The 23,202-nt window shown below is 54.7% G+C and overlaps 3 protein-coding genes across 21 annotated transcripts in view; 1 reads left to right on the forward strand and 2 right to left on the reverse strand.

Annotated features, from left to right (window-relative positions):
• Positions 1 to 17,287, forward strand: part of ZMYM3 (zinc finger MYM-type containing 3) — a 32,706-nt gene extending 15,419 nt beyond the window's left edge. For 6 of the 11 annotated variants that reach the window (XM_086851112.1, XM_086851116.1, XM_086851117.1 and 3 more), the window contains exons 9-25: positions 313 to 428; positions 3,909 to 3,995; positions 4,317 to 4,467; positions 5,049 to 5,221; positions 5,649 to 5,814; positions 9,421 to 9,479; positions 10,030 to 10,198; positions 10,786 to 10,901; positions 11,057 to 11,231; positions 11,778 to 11,924; positions 12,665 to 12,768; positions 13,170 to 13,338; positions 13,460 to 13,611; positions 14,064 to 14,178; positions 15,063 to 15,317; positions 15,402 to 15,519; positions 15,925 to 17,287. In XM_086851112.1, the coding sequence (XP_086707238.1) occupies positions 313 to 428; positions 3,909 to 3,995; positions 4,317 to 4,467; positions 5,049 to 5,221; positions 5,649 to 5,814; positions 9,421 to 9,479; positions 10,030 to 10,198; positions 10,786 to 10,901; positions 11,057 to 11,231; positions 11,778 to 11,924; positions 12,665 to 12,768; positions 13,170 to 13,338; positions 13,460 to 13,611; positions 14,064 to 14,178; positions 15,063 to 15,317; positions 15,402 to 15,519; positions 15,925 to 16,123 (2,471 nt within the window). In that variant the 3' untranslated portion in view covers positions 16,124 to 17,287. The remainder of the gene's footprint in view (positions 1 to 312; positions 429 to 3,908; positions 3,996 to 4,316; positions 4,468 to 5,048; positions 5,222 to 5,648; positions 5,815 to 9,420; positions 9,480 to 10,029; positions 10,199 to 10,785; positions 10,902 to 11,056; positions 11,232 to 11,777; positions 11,925 to 12,664; positions 12,769 to 13,169; positions 13,339 to 13,459; positions 13,612 to 14,063; positions 14,179 to 15,062; positions 15,318 to 15,401; positions 15,520 to 15,924) is intronic. The other 5 variants (XM_086851120.1, XM_086851119.1, XM_086851118.1 and 2 more) reach the window with 1 other exon arrangement.
• A 316-nt stretch (positions 17,288 to 17,603) lies between these two features.
• LOC111929377 (gap junction alpha-3 protein-like) lies at positions 17,604 to 18,721 on the reverse strand. The gene has a single exon (XM_086851134.1). It carries the CDS (start codon positions 18,719 to 18,721, stop codon positions 17,825 to 17,827), a length of 897 nt encoding a protein of 298 aa, XP_086707260.1. The 3' UTR covers positions 17,604 to 17,824.
• Positions 17,604 to 22,737, reverse strand: GJB1 (gap junction protein beta 1). Of its 9 annotated transcripts, XR_015276564.1 has the most exons (4): positions 22,277 to 22,424; positions 21,162 to 21,277; positions 18,982 to 20,499; positions 17,604 to 18,739 (listed from the first exon to the last, which is right to left on the reverse strand). XR_015276564.1 is itself a non-coding variant. In XM_086851138.1 (3 exons), exon 3 carries the CDS (start codon positions 20,485 to 20,487, stop codon positions 19,648 to 19,650), a length of 840 nt encoding a protein of 279 aa, XP_086707264.1. In that variant the 5' UTR covers positions 20,488 to 20,499; positions 21,162 to 21,277; positions 22,685 to 22,737; the 3' UTR covers positions 17,604 to 19,647. The 9 variants fall into 9 exon arrangements, 7 of the variants coding, with proteins under 7 accessions (XP_086707264.1, XP_086707263.1, XP_086707261.1 ...); XR_015276566.1 differs by lacking the exon at positions 21,162 to 21,277 and having other exon boundaries at positions 22,277 to 22,328; XM_086851138.1 differs by lacking the exon at positions 22,277 to 22,424 and adding an exon at positions 22,685 to 22,737 and having other exon boundaries at positions 17,604 to 20,499.
• Between the last annotated feature and the right edge of the window lie 465 nt (positions 22,738 to 23,202).

Genomic DNA, 23,202 nt, shown 5'->3' on the forward strand with positions numbered 1-23,202 from the left:
AGTTGTAGTGCTGGATTGTGTTGGCATTGTCCTTTCCATTACATGGTGTACTGGGGGTCTAGGAATAGGTCAATGCTGTTTTGTCCTAATTCCTAGAGCCAGGGTCACTTCCTTGAACCACTCTGCTCTCTGTCTGTTTAACATTTCTGTCCTAGCAGAATCTGGTATTCTTAGTTTCCTGCTGTTCTTGTCCCTTGCTTTTTGATAATAGCTTAACAGACTGAAGATGGGCGAGTAGCTTACATGCCATCTTCAGAATCCAGTCCCACATCCTGTGCTGCTGCCCTCACTAATTCCTATCTGTTTCATCAGGTCCCCCTAGACCCTGCAGCTTCTGCAGAAAGAGTTTATCTGAACCCTGCTATTACAACAAGACAGACCGGGTTGTCTACCAGTTCTGCAGCCCCAGCTGCTGGACCAAATTCCAGGTACTGAAATACCCTTCATGCTGGGCTGGGCCATGGAGCTCATGCCTCCTTTCACACTAAGCAGAGGCTGCACCTTCCTTGAGCTCCTCAGAGAGGGTTCCTAAGAAACCCTGTGAAGCGCAGGAGTTTCAGTGACGGTTATTGCTCAAATCCCAGTCTTGACCCTGTCTCCCCCATCCTCCTTTTGGATAAGGTGGGCTGTAATTCAGTCCTGTCTATCAGGTTATGCCCAGCAGGATGGCAGTGCAGAGCTGTGCTGCATGAGTGGTTTGAGATAGAGTGGCCTTATAAGATCACAAGCAAATGCACAAGTCAGCAAAGCACAAGTGCCCACCTGATAGCTAGGTGGAAAAGGGCAGAGCTGCTCTCTCAGCCAGGTGTCACTGAGAAATATAAGTCTTCAGGATGTATTGTCTAAAAATTTATAACTAGCAGGCCTGGATACCTCTTGTTTAATAATCCTCAAATCCTTGACTGAGACAGATTGACTGGTGATTTTTAATCTTCTGATGTTAAGTTTCAGCATATGTGAGATGTCTGTGGTATTCATAGGCAACTTCAAGAATATTAGTTTTGTACAGTTGTCAAAGAACAAAGTAACAGCCAGGAAGACATGAGAAATTTATGCCAGGACATATATTGGGCAACCAAGAAAATGTAGAGAATCTAGAGGTAAGGGTTAGTTACCAGCAGTTGCAGTATTTCATTTTGATATTTGGTTTGTTTGGGGTTTTTTTTGGGCGGGGGGGGGAGAGGCATTTTGTTGGTTGGGTTTTTTTTGGTGGGTTTCTTTTTTTGTTTGTGTTTTTTTATGAATCCTTGATGTAATCCCTTACTGAGGTCACAAATAGTGTGAATAGTGTAGCTATAGAGCTTTTAGTATTGTAGACTTCATAAGACTAGAATCATAGAACAGTTTGGGTTGACAGGCACATTTAGATGTCATCTGGGCCAACCTACCCTGCAGTAAGCAGGGACATCTTTAACTAGATCAGGTTGCTCAGAGGCCTGTCCAATGTGACCTTGCATATTTCTAAGGTTAGGGCACCTACCTGTGCCAGTGTTTCACTATTCTCATTTTTTTATAGCTCATCTCAATATGCTCTCTTAGATTAAAACTATTACCCCTTTTCCTATTGCAACAGGCTCTGCCAAAATGTGTGTCCCCATCTTGCTTATAAGCCCCTTAAGTATTGAAAGGCCACACGGTAAGGTGTCCCCAGAGCCTTCTCCAAGCTGAATAATCTCATCTCTCAGCCTTTTGTGATAGGAGAGCTGTTCCAGCCCTCTGGTCATTTTCATGGCTCCAGCAGGTCCATGTCCTTCCTGTGCTGGGACCCCAGAGCTGGAGGCAGCACTGCAGGTGGGGTCTCACCAGAGTGGAGCAGAGGGGCAGAATCCCCTCCCTTTACTTGCTGGTCATGGTCCTTTTTGGGCAGCCCAGGATACACTTGGCTTTCTGGGCTGTGAGACCAGGTCCTGTGCAGCCTCTCATCCACCAGCACCCCCAAGTCCTCAGCAGGGCTGCTCTCCATCTGTTCATCTCCCTGGACTGACACTGGGGTTACACTGCCCTGGCTGCAGCACCTTGTACTTGGCCTCATTGAACCTCACGAGATTCCTATGGGCCACTGCTTGAGCTTGTCCAGGTCCCCCTGGATGTCACTCTGTCCCTCAGGGATTTCAACTGAAGAACTCAGCTTGGTATCATCTGCAAACTTGCTGAGGGTGCTCTCAATCCACTGTGTCCTTGATGAAGACATGAAACAGTTCTGGTCCCAGTACAGGCCCCTGAGGGTCAGCGCTTGTTGCTGATCTCCATCTGGACATTGAACCTTTAGTCACTACCTTCTGGATGCAACCATCCAACCAAATTCCTCATCCACCACACAGTCCAGCCATCAAATCATCTTTCTCCAGTTTAGAGAGAAGGATGTCGTGGGGAACTGTGCCAAAGGCTTTACAGAATCTGGAGAGATTACACCCATAGCTCTTTGCTTCTCCACTGATGTAGTCACTCCACTGAGAGAGACCACCAGGTTGGTCAGGCAGGACTTGCCCTTGGTGCAACTGTGCTGGCTGTGGTGGCACCTCCTGTTCTCCCTGTGCCTCAGCACAGCTTCTGAAAGGATCTGTTCACGATCTTCGCACACACAGCACAGTTAAGTTGTTTCCAGGGTCCTCATTTCTACCCATTTTAGAAATGGTTGCAGTGTTTCCCCTTTTCCCAACTGGGACTTCATTAATTCACCTGACTTGAAATACTGCCATCTAAAATCAGCTTTGTAAACATATGAATAAACCCATGCATCACCTGGATTAGGAACTGTCTTGCTGGTAGATCTCAGAACACACTTGTCAAAGAAAAAACACTGAACAGATTGTTTAAAGATGGTTTCTTGAGAGGATCAGAACTTGAAGATCTTCATGAATCATTTGACATTAAAGTCAAAGTAAGCATGGTGAAATTTAGCAGATGAAACAAAAACTGGTGAAGTGTTGGCCCATGCTGCGTTCAGGGTGGTCACAGAAAGCAAAGCAATTAGATTGATTGACAAGGCTGATTCCTCCTAATGTGTGCTTAAACAGTTTCAGTGCAAGATCCTGTGTCAGCCTTACTCAGGTAGTGTGGGGATGCAAATCTTGGGAAAGTGTGGATTTTAGAAAGGCTGTGGAATTACAGCAGATAAACTATTCATTATGAGCATTTCAGTTTACAGCCACATTCCTATTAAAAGGAATAATTTATTGCAAGTAAAAGCAGGTAAACGTAGAGTTAATGTTTGAGGGCCAGGGAGCAAAAGAGCTACCTAGAATGATGCACATATAGGAAGGTTATTCTTCAGTGTTCACTTCATTTTCAATGCTGAAGAAAATTTGGAAGCATTCTGAAAAAAAACCAAAAATTAAATTTGGGCTTTAAAAACGTTTGTACTGAGGTACTTGCAGAATGTCTTATCTGAGGTTATCAGAAAGAAAACCAGGAATGACTTTAATGACAAATATATATCCTTGTGGATAAGACACCAAATGCTAAATGCATTGTGGACAGGAGACCAAATGCTGTTAAATCTAGCCGATTAATCTAGCAGAAAATGGGATAAGAGGCTTGGTTGAATTCTTAAGTTGCATTATCTTGAAAGTAGAAACCAGGCACTTTGAGAGGCTACCTCTGAAGAGGTAGCAGAGCCCTCATCATTTATGTTTTCAAATCCAGTGGCATGGCAGCTTGAATGAAAGCTTGCCTTCCTGAGAAGAGCTGGACCCAGCACACGGGAAGCAAAGTGCTCTCAAGAATCAGCTCTCCAGGAGCTTGAGACACGATGGGATGGACTTGACTGAGTCCCCACAGTGGCAGCAGGTCCGAAGGGGCCAGGCAGGCTGCAGGCCATGAAGGAGGTGGCAGTGGTGGCAGTGTGAGGCAGAAGCCTGCTGCCCTCCTGCTGCTCTCCCTCCATGAGCTGTCTCTGTCTCCTGCAGCGCACCAGCCCAGAAGGTGGGATCCACCTCAACTGCCATTACTGTCACAACCTGTTCAGCGGGAAGCCGGAGATCCTAGACTGGCAGGTGAGGACTTCCCCTGGGGGATATTGAGGTGGAGGCAAACACTACTGAGAACCTCTGGGGTACTTCCTCTCCCTGCTCTCAAGCAGAGCTCCTCCTGTGCCAGTCTTCTGAATGCTTTAGCTGCAGGGATGTGCCAGGAGACTGTGCTGCACTCCTGATGTTCAGCAGGATGTCAGAAGGGCAGGAGGAGACCACTCCTGCCAAATCCTGTGCCAGGAGAGCTGGGGACTCAACTCAGCTCTGTAGTCTTTCTCTTGCTTCCCTGAGAAGTGTGGGAACCTCCTGCCAGCCTGGCTGACCTGGCTGTGGTCTCTTTGGCAGGACAAGGTGTATCAGTTCTGCTGCAAGGACTGCTGTGAGGACTTCAAGCGGCTGCGTGGGGTGGTGTCTCAGTGTGAGCACTGCAAGCAGGAGAAGCTGCTGCATGAGAAGATCCGTTTCTCTGGAGTGGAGAAGAACTTCTGCAGCGAAGGTACTTGGGGAAGGCATGGGAGAGACAGAGCCCCCATGCCAGCCCATGCTGGGGGAGGAGAAGAGAGCATGGAGAGGAACAGAGGGGAGATTGTCTTAGCCAGGCCCTGGGGCAAGAGCCTTGCCATGCAGTGAAGGGAGGACTGTTGTGGGGATGGCTTGCTGTCCAGCCAGGCCCTAGGGCAAGATCTTTACCATTCATTGTGTCCTTGGGGAGGGCCTTCTCACAGCTTTTCTCTCTCTGGGGGCTGGGGAGACAGCAGGTGGCAGCTCCGCTCCTCCTGTCATCATGCACTTCTACGCTCTTGCGTCTGGGCTGGCCTGACCTGGCCTTGCCCTGCCTGCTGGGTTCCTGCACACAGGAGGTTGGAGTCAGACTCTTCCTAGAAGCATGGAGGTGAGAGATGGCAAGTCCCCGTGAGGTCCCATCTTATCCCAGCCCCAGGGGCCAGTGCTGGATTGTTCCCTACAGTGTGTTGCGTGTGCTCTGTTGTCTCCGCAGACCTGGATTCTGGTCATGTTTGGGTCAGGGAGGCCCCCAGTTCATCCTGGGAAGGTTTCACTCCTATTGTTTCTCCGCAGGGTGTGTGCTTCTTTACAAACAGGATTTCACCAAGAACCTGGGCCTGTGCTGCATCACCTGCACCTACTGTTCTCAGACCTGCCAGCGGGCGGTCACCGAGCAGCTGGAGGGCAGCACCTGGGACTTCTGTAGTGAAGACTGCAAAAGCAAATACTTGCTCTGGTACTTCAAGGTCAGTATTGGCACTGGCAGCTTGTGCTAAGTGCTGTGGTGGGCACAGCACCCAGATAAGTGGGCATTGCACTGAGGAAGTTCGCACTGCTGGAGTCTGGCTGGCACTGCTGCGGAGAACCTGGCACTGCTGGAGTCCTGCCTGGCAATGACGGGACACTGCTACGGGGAAGCTCACGTAGCTGGAGTCCCCAGCTGATCCTGCCAGACAGAGCACTGCACTGAGGAAGCTCACAGTGCTGGATCCGCGGCCAGTGCTGCTGTGAGAAGTTCGCACCGCTGGAGTCCCTGGCTGGCACTGGCAGGGCACTGCTGTGGGGAAGCTCACTGCACCTTGCGATGTGCACCTTTCACTGGAGAGTTGTGTTGCACTCGGAGGGGGTGTGGTTAGTTACTCGTTGTTTCTCTCCTGCTGATGCGGGCTTTAGGCAGCTCGGTGCCATGCCTGCAAGCGTCAGGGGAAGCTGCTGGAAACCATCCACTGGCGGGGGCAAATCAAACACTTCTGCAACCAGCAATGTCTGCTGCGATTTTACAATCAACAGAACCAGCCCAACCTGGACACGCAGAAGGGGCCCGAGAGCCTGCTGAACAGTGAGTAGGAGGGAGGGAGGGGACCTGCATAGCTCAGTGTGAGAGACACAGGGAAGACTCAAGAGCAGGGGGTGGAAGCTGCCTGCCCAGGACTGGAGGAGACGCTAGGGAACAATCCTGCACTGGCCCCTGGGGGGGAAAGGACGGAGTGGGACCTAATGGGCTTCTCCATCTCTAACATCTATGGTTCTATGACACACAGGGCCCAGACGGGAGGAGCCGGTGCCAGCGTGCTGCCTGTAGCTCACACTCTTAGCGAGGATACTCAGGGATTTAACATCCTCAAGTTGCCAGCGGAGAGCTCGATTTACAGGGTTAGGGGACAGCGTGGTTTGGCATGACAATCCACCTGCAGCCCCACACCACCTCCGAGCTGTGACCTTCTCAGATCTCATAAACTAATCTGGATTGGGCCAGGTCAGTGCTTGGATGGGAAACATTCAAGGACAAAGAAGGGTGCTGCAGGAAGTGGTGCTGGTGATGCTGTAGGTGGGCTCTCCTTCAGCCAGAGCTGAACCTAAAACGGTCTTGAGGGAGCACTGAGCTGCTGGAGGCACTGTGTCTTGGATGTTAGATTGGAGTCCTACCACTTACCCAAAGTTCACTGCAGTTCACTTTGGGAAGTTGCCAACCCTGTGTCCCAGATAATCCCATTCTGCATCCATGGAGTTCCAGCTGGAGAGGAGATTTTCGCTGCCTGTTGCCCCATTTCCTATCATTAACTCGAACCAGTTCCTTATGGAAGATTGCAAAGTGCTTTGGGATCCCTCAGGATGGAAAGTGCTCCTAGTGACAGTGACAAGACACCGCTTGGCCCTTGGACACCTGCAGTCTCATTCTGCCTGGTCATTCGCAGGCCACGATCTCCTGGGTGACCAGGGGGATATAGTTAAAGTGCTTGCAGCTAATGGTGGGACTTGTTGCAGTGCATCAAGCTTCAACACACCTGCATCACAGGTTCAGGGCTTTGCTGGCCTCACTGGAATTTCATGATGTGTAAAACCCTGGCTAGGGTATCTCAAGGAGGGGAAACCAAGACAAGGACCTTTGCATGAGAGACCTCATCCTCCATCTTCAGACTCTTGAGGTTCCTCCTGTGACTGTAGTCCACTGATGATAGAACAGGGGAAGCTCCACGTGTCGTTGCTGCTCAGGCAGGTTCCCCCAGCTAGGGGAAGCCCAACCTGCCTTCCAAGGGCCACACTCCATAACAGGCTGTGGGAGGTGACAGCTCAAGTGGCAGCACACTGGAGTGACCTGGATAAGGACCTGTTGGTTTCTGCTGCCACAGAGGTGCCCATGGGAATTCTGCTTGATTCAGTGTTCTGCTGCCCAAGAGAGGAAGAGGTGTGTGACATGCTGGTTCCTGTAGCTCACCAAGTGATTCCACAGCCATGCTGTTCCATTTGTCCTCTGCTATCAAAGCATGTCACTTCTGAGAGATCTGTAACTCGGCTTTTGGGACACAGGCACAGTGGGAAAACTGCCTGCAGAGGGAAGCATGTTTCATACTGTTTAGCCGTTGTCTCCTTGGAGCCATGGACCACAAGACTAAGAAGTTCCTTCACCACCAACAACAACCACAAGAGTCTCAGGCCTCCTCCACCACGACTCTGGAGACCCCCCTAGAAACTCTGCTATGTGCAACCTGTAAGGATTAAAGGAAGCCAAGGAAAAGCCCATCATCAGTCATCAGTGCTCAGCTGAGCATGAGTTTCAGACTGCCCCAGCAGTTGCTGTGCTTAGTGGATGCTGCTGGTGGCACTGGGCCCTCTGTATGCTCTGGCACACCAGTCCCCTGCCAGATGTGGGATAGCTGTGGACATCCTTGCCCCAGGACTGTGGCAGACTGCTGATTTTGCAAAGGAAGGATGCTGAAGCCAGAATCCACCTACACAGAGAGCTTTCCAGCCCAACTGTGCTGTGCAGGGGATTTCAGGGGACTAGCTTCTGCATGGTCTCCTGTGGACCTGACAGTTGTGTTGCTAGCTTGCAAGGGACTACCTGGATTTCAGGCTCATCTTGGACAGAGCTGCTTATTCTTGCTTACTCTCTTGCAACCCAGTGATTGCCTAAAACCATTAATTCCTGTGACCCAGTGGCTGCTGCCAGTCTGGTGATCCTGAGCGTTCTTGTAGCTGATCATACAAGCAGATGTTCCCTTTCTGGGAACAGTTGATGTAGTGTGGGATTGAGGAACCTCTGCTTCAAAACTGTGCCCAAAGGCTTCCAAGAGGAGCTGGCTCTGCCCTGGGCTGTCCAGCTGCAGAGGGTAGAAGTCATAGTTGTGGCAGGCAGTGCCTTGACAGCTCCTTGTTAGTGTTGGGATGAGAATAAAGAACAAGCTGCAGCTTTCCTGGAAGCCTGGACACTTAGCACATGGCAGGAGAATCTTGTTTTCTTTAGTCCTAAATCATTGACCAGTGGAGCAATCATGTTTGCTTTAGATTCTGCTGCAGCAGAAATTCTGCTCATATGCTGTAGCTTGTCTTTTCTCAGGCCATTGGTGTTTCCTACCTGGACCTGCTGCCCATCCGCTTTGGGTTGTCAGGGTGAGTTCTTGGCCCCTGAGACTGCTGCAGATCCTATGGCTGAATGCGTAGCTGCAGACTAGGCAGTTTCCTCCAGCTGGGATTTATCTGTTGCCCCTTGTGGTGGTCAGCATGTGGAGCCTGATGGACCTCAATTTGTACAAGAATTATCCTGCATTTCCTTGGGTCAGAGGAAGTCTTCACAGTGTGAATGTCCCTGTGTTGGACCTTTAGGAATCTGGGTCTTTCCTGAAGGACCTGTCTGTGTATAGGAGTTGTGAATGGACCCGCCACTGCCTTTGGGTGCTGGGAGCTGCTGCTGTCCTTGCAGGGGTCTCCTGCATGCATGGCCCACCAGTAGAAGGAAATTCTTTTTGCCAGTCACATGGGTAACCAGGGATCACTGGAGACTGGGATGAAGGTGCTCTGTTAGCTCACCAGCCTTTGAGATGGGTGCAGGTTTTCTGCAGAGCACATGAGCTGGAATTATCATCCAAGGCAGGGTGATACTGTCACCACCCGAGACCAGCGTCTGCCACATGTGCCTCTTACCTGCAGGTGATCCTCTCTTTCTTTAGGGGAATTGACTGCATCCTTAGGGCTGGGGCAAAGCTTTCTCTCTGCTTTCTGGGACTTCTCATAATGCTGCTACTAGCTCTGTCACCTTCTTCCTAGGGATCTCGAAGCACTTTGCCAAGATATTTGTTGCAGGGATATGGAGGCACAGGGAGGGGCCATGGCTCGGTACAGCAAGCCAATAGGCAGAGCTGGGATTAGAGCCCTGGATTCCTCTCTATTACAAGGGGCTGGGATTTCTCCTGACCTGCTGTGATGGGGAAGGGGTGGACTGTAAGGGAGCACAAAATGACATGGGAATAACTTGGTTTTGGAGTTGTAGTGTCTTCTGAGGTGTTAGGGCTAGAGATTGTGGAAACATTAACTGTTCCTGGAGTGGCCAGGAGCAGTTTCTGGGGAGCCTGTCCCTGCTCTCTGGCTGCTTCCACTTCCAGTCCCAGCAGTGGGACGTGTTGGCCCAGGAGCTCTTGAACTTAAGAGTTGTTGCTTTCTCTTACAGGTCAGACTTCAGAGCCAAAACCAGCTGTCCCTTCCCCACAGAAGGCAGAGACTAACATGGTAAGACCCACTGGAGGTAGGAGTTAGCAAGAAAAAGGGGCTGTCCCCAAAGAGGGGATGGTTCTGCCATTGCTCAGGGAGATTTCATTCTTTTGCAACCAATGCATTTTGAGATGTCTGAGTAGTGGGAGATGAAAAGAACTACTAGGAAGGCATCAACCTGTCTCCTGCAAGCGAGAAGAGTAACTGTTCCCCAGGAATCAGTGATGAGCTCTAGAGTATCCTGACACTGTGGCACTGGCTCCTTTGCACAGTGCTTTCCAGTGTCTGGGTATAGTTGCTGTCCCACTGTTCCCCTCTACCCCGTGGACAGGAGCCACCATTTCCAGACCCCTGGCACAACAGAGGCAGCACACAGGCTTGCTGCCTGCCAGGAACAGCTTGACAGTTCTTCATCACAGCCTGACTATGGGAGGGTCTGTGTGTTGGGGACTGCCAGGCACCACCACTCAGGAGGTGCTTTGGGAGTCATTCCATCTGCTTCGGTAGTAAGGAAGAGATTATGCTGCCTCTGGTGAGCACCAACCTTCGGCTTTCTGCATTTCCCCAGCTGTCAGCAAAGGCCTCCTCAGCCCAAGCGCCTCCAGCTGTGCCGCCTCCCACCCCACCTCTGGTTCCAGCCACCCCTCGGAAAAACAAAGCTGCCATGTGTAAACCACTGATGCAGAACCGGGGTGTCTCCTGCAAGTTTGAAATGAAGTCCAAAGGATGTCAGACAGGTAGGAAAACAAGACTTAACTGTAGGATTATAGGGGCCTTTTGGAAAGGCAAGTGGCATGTCCTTGCTCCAGACTAACTGTGAATCCAGCCTGAAATGCTGCACAGAGCAGGCCAGGTGTTTGGCACCATGCTGAGGAGTCTCTGTGCAGGTGCAGGGCACACATGGCAGGGCTGGGGATAGGGAGCCCATTTCTATCACCAGCAAAAGGAGAGATGTAGAGAGCTCTGTAGCATGATCCTACCTTGTATGGGACAGCTCCTGTTCCTCTGGAGATCATTAGCTTGTCTGAGGGCTGTCTGCTAAACAGGTTCTACTCTAGTTCCTGTTAGGTGTGTGTGTGTGTAGTCTGTAACATATGCAAGCTCTTAGCAGGGCTGTGTAAGAACAGGATTTGTAGTTCTGGCTAAGGCAAGCCTCTCTTGTTGCTGGCCTTTACTTGCTGCTATTCCAGCTCTTCCTGAGTCCTAGAGGCAGGTGGCTGGAAGGGCTGTGGTGCTGGATGGCTGGGGGCATGGCAGCATGCAGCAGAACTGGGTAGAGGAACTTCTGGGATTAAGGTCACTGATGTATTTTTGCTCTTGTCAGAGGCTGACTGGAAGCCCCAGCTGGTTGTGTTGCCAATCCCCGTCCCGATCTTCGTGCCTGTGCCTATGCATATGTACTGCCAGAAAGTACCTGTGCCTTTCTCCATGCCTGTCCCGGTAAGCAATACACTTCACCTGCTCATGATCTCCTACTGTTATGATCCTGCCTTGCTGAAGTCTCTCTGCTTCTCTGTTCACGCTCTTCTCCTGCCTCTGCTTTTATGTCAGTCTACTGAGTGTCAGTTTTCTGCCTGGTGTGCTGCTGTCCACAGGTGCCTGTGCCAATGTTCCTGCCCACCACACTGGAGAGCACAGAGAAGATTGTGGAGACCATTGAGGAACTGAAGGTGAAGATCCCCTCCAATCCCCTAGAGGCTGACATCCTGGCCATGGCTGAGATGATTGCAGAGGCTGAGGAACTGGACAAAGCCTCCTCGGACCTGTGTGGTAGGTTCTGCCATGGCTTGGTCTGGTTCAACAGCTGGGATCAAGTAGGGTTTGCCAGCTCTTGGTGCTAAAGTACCTGCCAGGATTGTGGCTCTTCCAAAGCCTTTATAAAGGAAGCAGGGAAGAGCAAGTCCTCAACTTCTGCTGAGGAGGTACCAGAAGGGAAGAGCTGCATCAGGGAGCAGTGTCTGCCCCTGTCCCACTTGGGGGTGCCAGTCTTGTGAGACATGTGCAGCTCTCTTAGTTTATTCAGGTGGCTGTTCAGATTCTTCCTTAAAGCAGCTTCCATGCTACTGAAGTCATGCAGCCCTGGTCTTGCAGGTTTTTTTACTTGAGAGCTGCATTCCTACAAATTGCAGTGATGGGGGTTGTGGCTGGGTAGACAACAATCTTCAGTGTCTTGCTGTCCAGGGAAAGCTGGACAGCTCAGGTGTCGTGGGGCTGCTCTGAGCACAGGGGCCCTGACTTCATTTTCCCGCTATCACAGGGAAAACAGACAAAAAACTTTCAAGAAAGTTTGGTTTACAATGAACTTTTTTGTTTCAGACCTGGTGAGTAACCAGAGTGCAGAGGGTCTCCTGGAGGACTGTGATCTGTTTGGACCAGCCCGGGACGATGTGTTGGCTATGGCTGTCAAGATGGCAAATGTCCTCGATGAGCCGGGCCAGGACCTGGAGGCTGACTTCCCTAAGAGTAAGAGCAGGGTGACACAGGTGGCAGGGCTGCTGAGGGTCCTTAGCTGCCTTCAGCTGAGTGCATTTACCTCCCCATGTCCTCTGACTGACCAGTTGTGAGAACCCTGCAGTGACTGCTTGCAGCAGGGGTGGGGAGACCACCACTTCTGAATGATTGTGTGCTTGTCCAGACTAAACTTTTGTGAGCAAAAGACCTGAAGAAGAGGGAATGAGAAGCTGATTTTAACAGCACAAAGAGCAGGGCAGCAGCACTGGTGTGTTTATGAATGATGATTCCAGAGGATCCAGCAAGATGAGAAACCTGGACAAGGCATAGCATCCTGAGAAATGGCAGAATTGCTGAGTGTCTGTTAACAGAGGGTGGAAGAAGAGGCAGGGACTTGTAGGAGCACAGCAGTGCTGAGGCAGGATGCTAGCAGCAAACAACAGAATTGAGGTTCCTGTGCCAGACTGTCCACAGTACTGGCCTGGCATCAGGGAATGAGGAATGTTCCTCAGGTTTAAAAAATAAGCAAAATACTGTCAGAGAGGAAAACGTAGTGTTCTGGTTATTCTGAGAAATTCTAGCATTGTCTACCAGAGCCATATTTCCTTTGTTGGGCTGTGGCTAAAAGTTTGTGCCAGGCAGTGGTAGAGGATGTGAAGTGTTCCCTTTTCATTTTGCTGTAAAATTCAGGCTAGCACAGGGGCCAGGATGAGATGTCTCAGCTGAGCCCTTCTGTCTGTGTTTCCTTTCAGACCCTCTAGACATCAACCCCAGTGTGGATTTCCTCTTTGACTGTGGGCTGGTGGGACCAGATGATGTGTCCACAGAGCAAGATCTGCCTCGAGCTGTCCGGAAGGTGAGCTCTCTGTGGGTACTGCCTGCTTAAAGCCCTGCAGGTTTGGAGTGGCAGCTGCCACTTGGGATGTATGAGGTGAAGGGTACCAGAGACTTTGGTGTGCTGGGGAGGTTGTGCCCCCTCTCTTCAGGGCATGGTTGGTCTGCGGGCCACATCTTGAATGAAAATACTTGCTTGTCACTTTGGAGAAGCTTTGAATGCTACAAGTCATGTGACAGGTGGTCTCCTTATTGCTTGTGACCCTTGCAATTAATGAGCTTTGTTGGCTTGGCTGCCAGCAGAACGCTGTCTGCTGCCATGGCACACTGTAGGGAGCTGACAGTCAGCAGGTGTGAGTGGTGGCCAGGACTCCTGCACCTGTCCCAGGTAGGTGCTCAGTCTCACAGAACACCTCTCTGCAGGGGCAGAAGCGCCTGGTGCTCTCTGAAAGCTGTTCCCGGGACTCAATGAGCAGCCAGCCCAGCTGTACAGTGCTCAACTACTCTTATGGTGTGAATGCCTGGAAGTCCTGGGTGCAAGCCAAATACGCAGGGGGAGAAACCAGCAAGGGAGAGGAGCTACGCTTTGGCCGTAAGTGCCTTGTCTGGATGCACTGGAGTGGCAGAAACCTCCCAGAAGCTGGACCTTGGGGTGTTGAGGTGTTCCTGACCTTGTAGGCTGTTGTCTGAGGCTGTTGTGCTTCTCTCTGCAGCCAAGCCCATGAGGATCAAGGAAGACATCTTAGCCTGCTCAGCAGCTGAGCTCAACTATGGCCTGGCCCAGTTTGTCAAGGAGATAACCCGGCCCAATGGGGAGCGCTATGAACCAGACAGCATCTATTACCTCTGCCTTGGCATCCAGCAGGTGAGGGAGGCCTTGCTGTCCTCAAGTCCTCTACAGGCAGACTTGGGGATCAGATCTGATATGGGGAGCTTGTACCTTTCATTCTGCTTTCTGGGGACCCAGAGAGGCTGGCTGGACCGTACTTCAGTGCCTCAGCCCAGGACAGCATCCCACCTGGTTTGGTCTTTGTTCCCAAGCTCAGAGGATACAGTGGCAACTATTCCCCAGCCTTGCACCCTTCTTGCACATCTCTGAGGAGGGCTGGGGGATCCCCCAAAACTCAGGCCGTTCTTCAGCACCAAGTCTGCTTTGTCATGCCCCAGAGTTTTCCTTGCAGCTCTCAGAAGTGTCTGCCCAGCAGCTCTGGTGGTACAAGGAGGGGTGCTCTGCACATGTGTCCTGGGCTCTGTGGGGAGGGTTTGCATTCCAGGTGCTGCTGAGTTTCTCTTGACTGTGTGTTCTGTCCTTTCTAGTACCTGCTCGAGAACAATCGTATGGTGAATATATTTACAGACCTTTACTACTTGACCTTCGTGCAGGAGCTGAACAAGTCTCTGAGTGGCTGGCAACCCACAATCTTACCAAATAGTATGTGTCTTCAGAGTACCTTCAGTCCCTACATATATCCAGTTTGTGCTTGTAGCCTTGGATCCTCTGGCCTGATTGTGCTCCCCCAGCTTCAACCTTGGCAGGGGCAGCACAGTCCTGCTGTGTGGTGAGGTCACATTGACCCAAACCAACTGCAAAGCCAGTGTGGTTTATGCTTCAGAGGCTTCTGTTGCCCACAGTCAGGGTATCTGGGAGCAGAGCACATGTGCTTTGTATCCTGGGATAATTTGAATCCTTACACTTCACAGTGATGTCTCCATCCTTTGGCAAGGAGGATGCCAAGCCAAGAGGCACACTGGTGCATGTGTTTGTGTTCCCACCACATGGATGAGTCTGCACATGGTGCCTGGCCTTGGCTAAGGTTGCAGTACTACTGCCTTGTGAATGGACTAACCTAGAGCTCTGCAGAGGCTTTTCATGATGCTGTGATCTGGGCTGCCTTTCCTGCTGTGTCTTGTCAGTAGTTAGTTCATGGATCCAGCCTCATCTCCGCAGATTGGCTATCCCAGGCAGAGCCATTTGACTCCAGATGTGTGTATCTAGGCAGGAGCTGGCCAGATCTCTCCTGCCAGCTGTCTCTTACTGAGCGTGGTGGAGTACTGACCTGGAGTTCACTTTTTGGGCATCTATAGGGATGAGCAATTAGGATTGATTTGGGTTCTCATCTGTGATTTAGCTATGATCTGGGGAGGCTTATGGCTGGGCAGAGCTCTAGCTCTGCTGATGGCTCTGGAGAAATAACCTTATTAAAAAAGAGATGCTGTGAAGCATGAGTCTTTTGCAGTGAGCTTTCCTGGACAGGGTGAAGTGATTGCCACGAAGCCACTGCTGAAGTGACCTGGTTCTCCCTCTGTGTGTTGCAGACACAATTTTCTCCCGTGTCGAGGAGGAGCACCTCTGGGAGTGCAAACAGCTGGGTGTTTACTCACCCTTTGTGCTTCTCAACACCCTCATGTTCTTCAACACTAAGTTCTTCGGGCTACAGACGGCAGAGGAGCACATGCAGCTCTCCTTCACCAACGTGGTGCGCCAGTCCCGCAAGTGCACCACAGCCCGTGGCATGACAAAGGTGGTGAGCATCCGCTACTATGCTCCAGCCAAGCAGAAGAAAAGCCGAGGTGGGTCTGGGGGAACATCTCTGTTCCTCCCCCTGCATGCCTTGTCAGGATCCAGCCACGAGCCAGCTCTCTCCCTCTCTGCAGATGGCGGCTCTGGAAAACGGAAACGTGAGGAGGAGGTACCGATGCTGGAGCAGCGGGAGAACAGGATGAATCCCCTCCGATGCCCAGTCAAGTTTTATGAGTTTTATCTCTCTAAATGGTGAGGATTTCTCTGGAGAAGAGGCACATGCCATTTTGGGGCCACTTCTTAATTTTGATAGAACCCTGTGGAGTGACTGCTGCTCTCCAGACATTTTTTTATGTGCAGTCTCGCCCAGGCTCTGTGCTGCTTGACTAGACCAAGCTTGAGAGAATGCTTCTCTCTGGCCTCTTCCACTTCTTGCCTTTCTCCAGACTGGCAGGAACGTGCAGTAGGAGTCCAGTGCTTAGGTAGTTTTGGGTTTTGGCCTTGATCAAGGAGCTGTAGGCTGAGTTTGTGTCCTTATCATACTGAATGAGAAGCTGTAACAAGCTGTGAACACCCCTTGCTAAACATGACATCAGACCAGGCTGTCTGAGCCCCTGAAGTTGATGTGCCAGGTCTCACCCGCCTCTCTCTCCACAGTCCCGAGAGCCTGCGGAACCGCAACGATGTGTTCTACCTGCAGCCCGAGCGGTCGTGCATCGCCGAGTCCCCGCTCTGGTACTCGGTGATCCCCATGGACCGCAGCATGCTGGAGAGCATGCTGAACCGCATCCTGGCCGTCAGGGAGATCTACGAGGAGCACAGTCGGCTCAGCAGCCTGGAGGATGACATGGACTAAGGGTGAGGTGCTGCTGGACTGGCTGCACTCCAGCCCTGGACACCTCATCTTGCTGCTTCCCTTTGCAGGGCAGGGGCCATGCAGCATAGGAGGGGATGGTGCTACAGCAGTACTGTCCCTGCATCATTACCAGACGTGGACCTCCCATCCTGCTCGTTACAGGCATCCCCTACGTACGTGGCCCCCACACTCAGCTCTGTCTCCAGTTGGCTGCTGGGTGAGCCATTTTCCCCAGGGCCCGTTCGCATGGCACAGGAGTGGCAGAGTCCCTGAGGCAGCTCCCCTTGCCCAGCCCTGTCCCTCCCCTACCCCCAGCCCTGCCACTACCCCTCTCTTCCTGTGCCCCAGGGCAGGAATTGCACAAGATGCAGTGCACCATTGGACCAGTGGCCTCTGAAGCTTTTACTTCTCTCTTCCTTTAGCATTCCCTCACAAGGCAGGAGCTATCAAGGCAGGAAGAGTAGCTCTGCTGCTGGGGCAGGATTGTCTTTTCAAGCCAGTGGGCATGGGCCACAGGCAGCCTGAGGGCCTGAGGGTCACAGGGAGAACTTATGTCCCAGTTTGGGAAAGATTTGGGTTGGTTGCAGGGAGTGGATGGAGCTCACACTGGAATTTGTGGGCAGAGATCTGGCCTTGCCACAGAGACACCTCATCTGCAGCCGGGATGCCTCCCTCTCTTTGGTCAATGTTTTCTGAGTGGTGAAAACTGATGGAGATGGGTCTGTGCTAGTGCTGCACCTCTCACCCCACTGTGCTCTGTCGTGGTGTAAGGACCCTCCCCTGTGAAAGGTGGCATCAGTGGGAACCTCTGCTCCAGCCACAGGCCCAGGCATTTCCTGGCAGAAGCAGGGAGCCCTGCCTGCCCTCCCCCTCCCTCCCACAGCCACAGGCTGCCAGCACCCTACCCAGGGCAAGTCTGGCTCCAGCTGTGCCACTCTGTGCTGCCCCCTGCCCCTTCTTGTGTTCTGGTCAGTTTTCTTGAGCTGTACATGGGTCTCCTGTTGAGCCTGTATATATTGTTCTGGGCCCTGGCCTGGGGCCATCTGTTCTGTGTCCATGTGGAGAGTGAGCTGCTCACCAGTCTTGTTGTAGTGATGCCAGGGCGGTAGGACTAACCCTGTGTCTCTGGAAACCATTCATTTCAAATAAAGATGTGGAAAACTTTGGCAGACCCTGGTTTTTCCGTCTGGGCAGGGTGAGCATTGTAGAACACGGCCAGTGTCCCTGTGCTGCTGTGCACCTCACTCCTGTCTATCCCAGCCTGTGCTGCCTGCCCTTCCTTACCTTGGCCCTGCTGTCCTGCCAGCTCTGGCATGTGGTGATGGCCCCTGCCCCAGTGCCCATTGGTGCCAGCATGGCATGCCCTGCCTGTCCCTGCCATGTCCTCCCAACCCCACCCAACCCAGCAGTGGCCCTGCCCTGGCCACGCAGTGTGTCCGTAGGATGGAGCACGGTGCCTGTGAGCAGAGCAGGAGTCAAGTGAGGTGCAGTAAGTGTTTATTTTCTCCCCCTTCCAAGCTCTACTCTTAGCCCTGCTGCTTGCAGGAGTGCCAGGAGCATCTGAGCAGTGTCCCCAGGGCTGTGCCCAGCTCTCGTGCTGACCATGGGGTCCGTGCCTTGGGCCTGGCAGAGACTGGAAACACAACCATCACTGTGACCACCCATGCATTGCCCATCCCTGCCCATGCCAGCAGGCCACATTTACACTGCCAGGTCTGCCGTTCGCATGTCCCTGTGGGACCCACCAGCCACCCCTAGCCATGCACCTGCCTTCTTCAGTGGTGCCAGGCCATGGGGGGGTCTGCCAGCAGCCAGGGGGCTGCCACCCCTGGGCAGAGTGACATAGGTGCTGCCAGGTCCTACAGGCCCACCAGGAGTGGTTAGGATGTGGGACTTGGGGCCTGGCCCTCGCCGGCACTTGGTGAGACCCAGGTGGTAGATCTCCACCAGGTTGAGCAGCAAGGACACACAGGCCACCCCCAGCATGAAGAGGATGAAGATGGTCTTCTCAGTGGGCCGGGAGATGTAGCAGTTGACTGTGTTAGGGCAGGGCCAGCGGCTGCAGGTGTAGAGGGGCTTCAGCTGGAACCCATACAAGGCGTACTGGCCCACAATGAACCCCACTTCCAGGAGAGCCTTGAAGACGATGTTGCAGATGTATGTCCTCAGGATGGCCCCCCGCATGCACACCCGTGCCCTTGTGTTCCCTGCAGGGAGCTGGGGCTGCCTGGGGCGCTGCCGCCTGGCCCCGCTGCCAGCCCGTGCTGCCGCCTGCTGCTGTGCCTTCTCCTCCAGATGCACCAGGTGCAGGATGTGGCCCAGATACACAAGGCTGGGGGTGGAGACAAAGATGATCTGCAGGACCCAGAAGCGGAGGTGGGAGATGGGGAAGGTGCTGTCATAGCAGGCATTTTGGCAGCCGGGCTGCTGCGTGTCACAGGAGAAGCCAGACAGCTCGTCACCCCAGACCCGCTCTGCGGCTGCCCCCAGCACCAGGATGCGGAAGACGAAGAGGACGGTGAGCCAGACCTTCCCCACCACTGTGGAGTGCTCCTGGGCATTCTCCAGCAGCCGACCCAGCAGACTCCAGTCCCCCATGGCATGTGCTGTGGTGCCCTGCAAGACAGCCACCCTCCAGACACAGCCACCCCACAGCCCGCCAAAATGCCACCCCACTCCCTGGTAAAGCAGGTGTGCACAGACCCAACCCAAGGCTGTCTCTGGAGTGTCCCCATCCTGGGTCCCAGGGACCCCCTAACCTATCACAAGGAGGGCAGGGGGAGCAAAGACCTACAGCAGAGAGCTGGGAGCACCATGGGGAACAACCGCGGTGGCGATCCGGCACGGGGACCTCTCACCGTAGACAGTGCGTGGGGCAGAGCCCAGTGCTCCCGCGCCGTCCCCTCCCGTCAGTGGGGTGATGGGGGATGCTGTGAGGCCCCTTCCCAGCCGGTCCCCAGCTCCTCAGTGGGGTGCGGAGAGGTCTGCCTGCTCCGTCTGTCCGGTCACCCAACGGCGGGCGTGGGGTTATTGGGGCATGAGGCAGCTGCGTGCCCCATTGGCTTTCACTGTGACTGGCACATGAAACAGCCACTGGGGAAACTTTTTCCTCTATTTTTGGTCTGGGCACTTTTCTAATTATATTCGGGGCTGCAGGGACTGGTGCTGGGGGAGCGCAAGCCCTTGGACACTGATCAATGCCACCCAGGGGTCACTGGTTGCTGCCGGCTGCCAGGGCAACACAGCCACAGCCCCAGCTCAGGCCTGGCACTGCAGCCCCCACAGCCCCTTATGGCACCCACCAGGGCTTGGGTGCAAGGATGGACACCCCACGCTGGCACCCCAGCTCCCGGCATATCCTGGCCAGAGCAGAAAGGAGGGAGGCAGCACCTGAGAATGGAGATTTAATGGCCCAAGATGCCCTCCTGGCCATCTAGGAGAGCCTGAGGGATGCTATCCTTGGGACAGGGACAGTAACAGGCCCATGGGGCGACTGTGGGGCTGGAGCCCCTGCAGTGGTGGCCCTAGCAGGCAGAGCAGCGGTCACCCTTCTCCTGCAGCCCAGAGTTGCGGCGCAGCATGTCCTTGAGGGAACCGTCCTGCTCTGTCAGCAGCTGGTTGATCTCGTTCTGCTTGTACTCGGAGGAATGCTTGTGCCCATAGAAGGAGCCCTTCCCGGATGAGGGGTTGGAGTGGTGCTGGCTTCGGCGGGCACAGGCCCGCACCACCAGGTAGACCAGCTCTGCCATGTTGAGGATGATGCAGACACTGGAGGTGACCAGCATGAAGACAGTGAAGATGGTCTTCTCAGTGGGCCGGGAGATGAAGCAGTCGACAGTGTTGGGGCAGGGGTAAGCCTCGCATTTGACCAGCCGCATCATCTGGTAGCCTGGGTAGAGCATGTAGAAGATGTACATGAACACAGCCTCGAAGAGCAGCCTGAAGACCACGCTGCAGACATATGTCCACCACAGTGAACCTGCTATGCGCATCTTGTGCTTCTTGACCTCTTCCATGTGCTTGGCATCCGCATGCCCTGTCAGCATCAGCAGCTTCTTCTCCTGGTGCTGCTGGTAGGCCACGTGCATGGCCACAAGAAGGGCCGGTGTGGTGACGAGGATGAGCTGCAGGGCCCACAGACGGATGTGGGAGATGGGGAAGAAGTGGTCATAGCAGACGCTGTTGCAGCCAGGCTGCTGGGTGTTGCAGGTGAAGGCAGATTTCTCATCCCCCCAGACGCTCTCGGCTGCCACCACTAACACCATTATCCGGAAGATGAAGATGACAGAGAGCCAGATGCGCCCGATGGCAGTGGAGTGGCGGTTCACCCCGCTCAGCACCGTGTAGAGGCCGGCCCAATTCATCGTTTCTCACGTCTGTAGGAGAGAGCGGTGAGAGATGGTGTTAAGAGCAGGAAGGACCCCTGGCTGAGAGCCAGCAAGTCCTGGCTCCAGTGGCAGCAGCCCCAGGAGGGACCTGGGAGCAACTGGGTGGCAGCCCTGGAGGGTGGAGACCAGGATGGACAGACAGGAGGATGGCAGCATGGCTTCTGCTCCTGACACAGCTCAAGGCAGCATTTTGGCCAGAGCGGGCTGGAGACTGGCTGCCCCAGCAGTGCCAGATACTCCAGTCCTGCCACCCCACACTGGCACAGGGATCCTAACCCACAGCTGCCACAGAGAATGGGGGTGAAGCTCCCACACCTCTACACTCAGTATCCCCAGTACTCAGTGCTGAACTCGGCTAGGAATGGTCCTAAGGAGCTTCACAGCACCAATTCCTCCCTTTGTCCTCCCATTATCTGCAGGAGCAGGGCCAGGCAGCCCTGAGCTGAGGGGCTCCCCCCGTGCACTGCCACCCTCCCAGAGCCATCCTTGCCCGGGGAACACAGGGCGACCCCAGTCCCAAGCACAGACCCCCGCCCCACCACAGCAACCCACTGGCACCGAGCAGCCCCGGGAGCCGCTTCCCACCCCCGCATGAGTCTGGGTGCCTGGGACCAGCCACCTCCAGTGTGGAGGATCCTGGTGACGCGTACCTGCCGGTGAGGAAGGGTCCTCGAAAGCTGCCCCCAGTGGCCCCTCTAAGGTCTCATGCCTCCCGCAGGAGAGCTCTGCTCCGCCTGCCCTCGTCTCTCTCTGCCACTGCCCTGCACTGGAAGTCATATGCTGCTTTATAAACTATTTGCATACAATGGGGCCTTTATCGGCCCCTGAACAACACACTTTAGCATTCAGATCTAACGCCCTGACTTCCGCCCACCCTGGCCAAACAAAGTGCCTGTGTGCAGCATTCCCGCTGCTCGGCCCCGCACCCACTGCCCCCTCCCCACCACGCCCCGCACCGACCCCGGCCACAGCCCCTCCACCCGCGGGACCCGCGCCACACATGGCTGTGCCGGACGGGCCAGCCGGGGTGTGCGGGGTCCCTTCCCCCGGCAGCGTGGCCGAGCGCATGGACAGCTCGGGCACTGAGCACTCGGTGGGCCGCCGTGGGGCTGGCTGGCACTGGGTACCGCTGCTGTGAGTCCTGCCATCTCCTCAAGGCTCTGGTGCCAGCAGCAGCGTCTGCGAGAGCATTGGAGCTGCCCCGCGTGTGCCGCTGGAGGCACGGGAGAAAGTCCGGAGTGACGCTGGCTGTGGCTGCAGCTGCCCTCACCGCTCCTCCCCCGAGATGGACTCACTGACGCTGCCCTGCTGCTCGGACGTGCTGGTGGGGACAACAGTCCCCGTGCCCCTCGGGGCTGGTGTCCCAGCCACACCATCACATCGTGCCTCATCCTGCAGGGATCGCGCCGTGTCCCTTGGGTTTTGTCCCCAGCCTCAGGCGGGGAGCAGCATATCCAGTAAACCCTACCAGCCTGTAGGTTGGCAGGGCGATTAATGCCATCCCAAATGCCACCTCCTCCCCTTAGCCCAAGGTACGGGCACCCGGAGCTGTGCGAACGGTGGCGGCCGAAGACCATCCGGGGAAGCTGTAAGGACGCCGCTTGTGCCCACACTGCTCCTCTCCCCACTGCCCCCATGAGGGCCAGCATTGCCGGCTCTCCTCCCCCAGGCCCAGGGCCGAGCCCTGCTGTGGCCCCCACGGTGCTCCCCAGCTGGGGGACACGCGGCCGCCTCCGCAACGCTGCTGCGCCCTCCAGGTTCTCACCTCAACGCCAGGACAATCAATGCTCTTTGGGATTGCAGCAGTCAGCCTCCAGCGTAGCACGCTGGACTTTATACTGCCCGGCAGGCACGTTACCCACCCCCTCCCAAACAGCCTTGCTCCTTACTCGCCAAGTAAACACCGCAGGTGTGTCCAGGCTGCCTCACACCCACCCGCCTCCGCCACCGCAGTTGAGCATCCCCCGGGGCCAGACCCGGGGCCACTGCAGCACCGGGGCAGGGCCAGCCCCCCAGGATGGTCCCCGGGGAGATTTCTGGTCCCCGTGGCCCCACTCCCCTGCTGTGAGCATCCTCCCCGCTGCATTCCTTGCAAGCCAGGCACATACACTGTGGGGAGCCCTGCTCTCCGCCCACCAGGGATGCCTCTGAGTACCCCCAGCTCCTGGAGCACCTTGATCTGCTGCTGCAGGCTGCCGGCTGATACCTGGGGAGCCACCAATACCCAGATTTAATGTGTAAAAGGGCAGCCGGGAAAAGGCAAACAGCCTGTCAACGATTAACTCGGCTGGCCCGCTTCAAGGTCCCGCCGCCCAGCACCCCGTGTGGGACGTGGCGACCCTGCCGCTCATCCTGGTCCCCTGGGCTGGGCTGCAGGACCCGCGCGCCATCCCTTGCCCGGGGGTGACAACGGTGACAGTGGTGCCTGTGTCTCCCGCGTGGGGACGGCGGGATGGCACTGGGGAGCGGCTGGGGGCCGCTAGGGGTGTCCCCGCGGGGGCAGTGGGCAGTGAGATAGCGGGGCTGGCCGGTGGTGCAGGGCGGGTTGGGGCCATCGGGGCCGCAATCTCAGTCTCCGATAAGCCGCCGCCAGCTGAGCCACCAGCGCCCGGGGAGGAGCGGGAGCGGCAGCACCGCCCAGGTCCCGGACACTGGACGGGTTCTGGGGGCTAGCGGGAGTGGGAGACGCTA

The sequence above is a fragment of the Cyanistes caeruleus genome, chromosome 14 (assembly GCF_971803275.1).
Source record: "Cyanistes caeruleus chromosome 14, bCyaCae1.hap1.1, whole genome shotgun sequence".
NCBI lineage: Eukaryota > Metazoa > Chordata > Aves > Passeriformes > Paridae > Cyanistes > Cyanistes caeruleus.

What these genes read in the sequence shown, in the direction of transcription:
- LOC111929377 (XM_086851134.1), bottom strand. Translation starts at nt 18,721, where the DNA reads ATGGGGGACTGGAGTCTGCTGGGTCGGCTGCTGGAGAATGCCCAGGAG.
- GJB1 (XM_086851138.1), bottom strand. Translation starts at nt 20,487, where the DNA reads ATGAATTGGGCCGGCCTCTACACGGTGCTGAGCGGGGTGAACCGCCAC.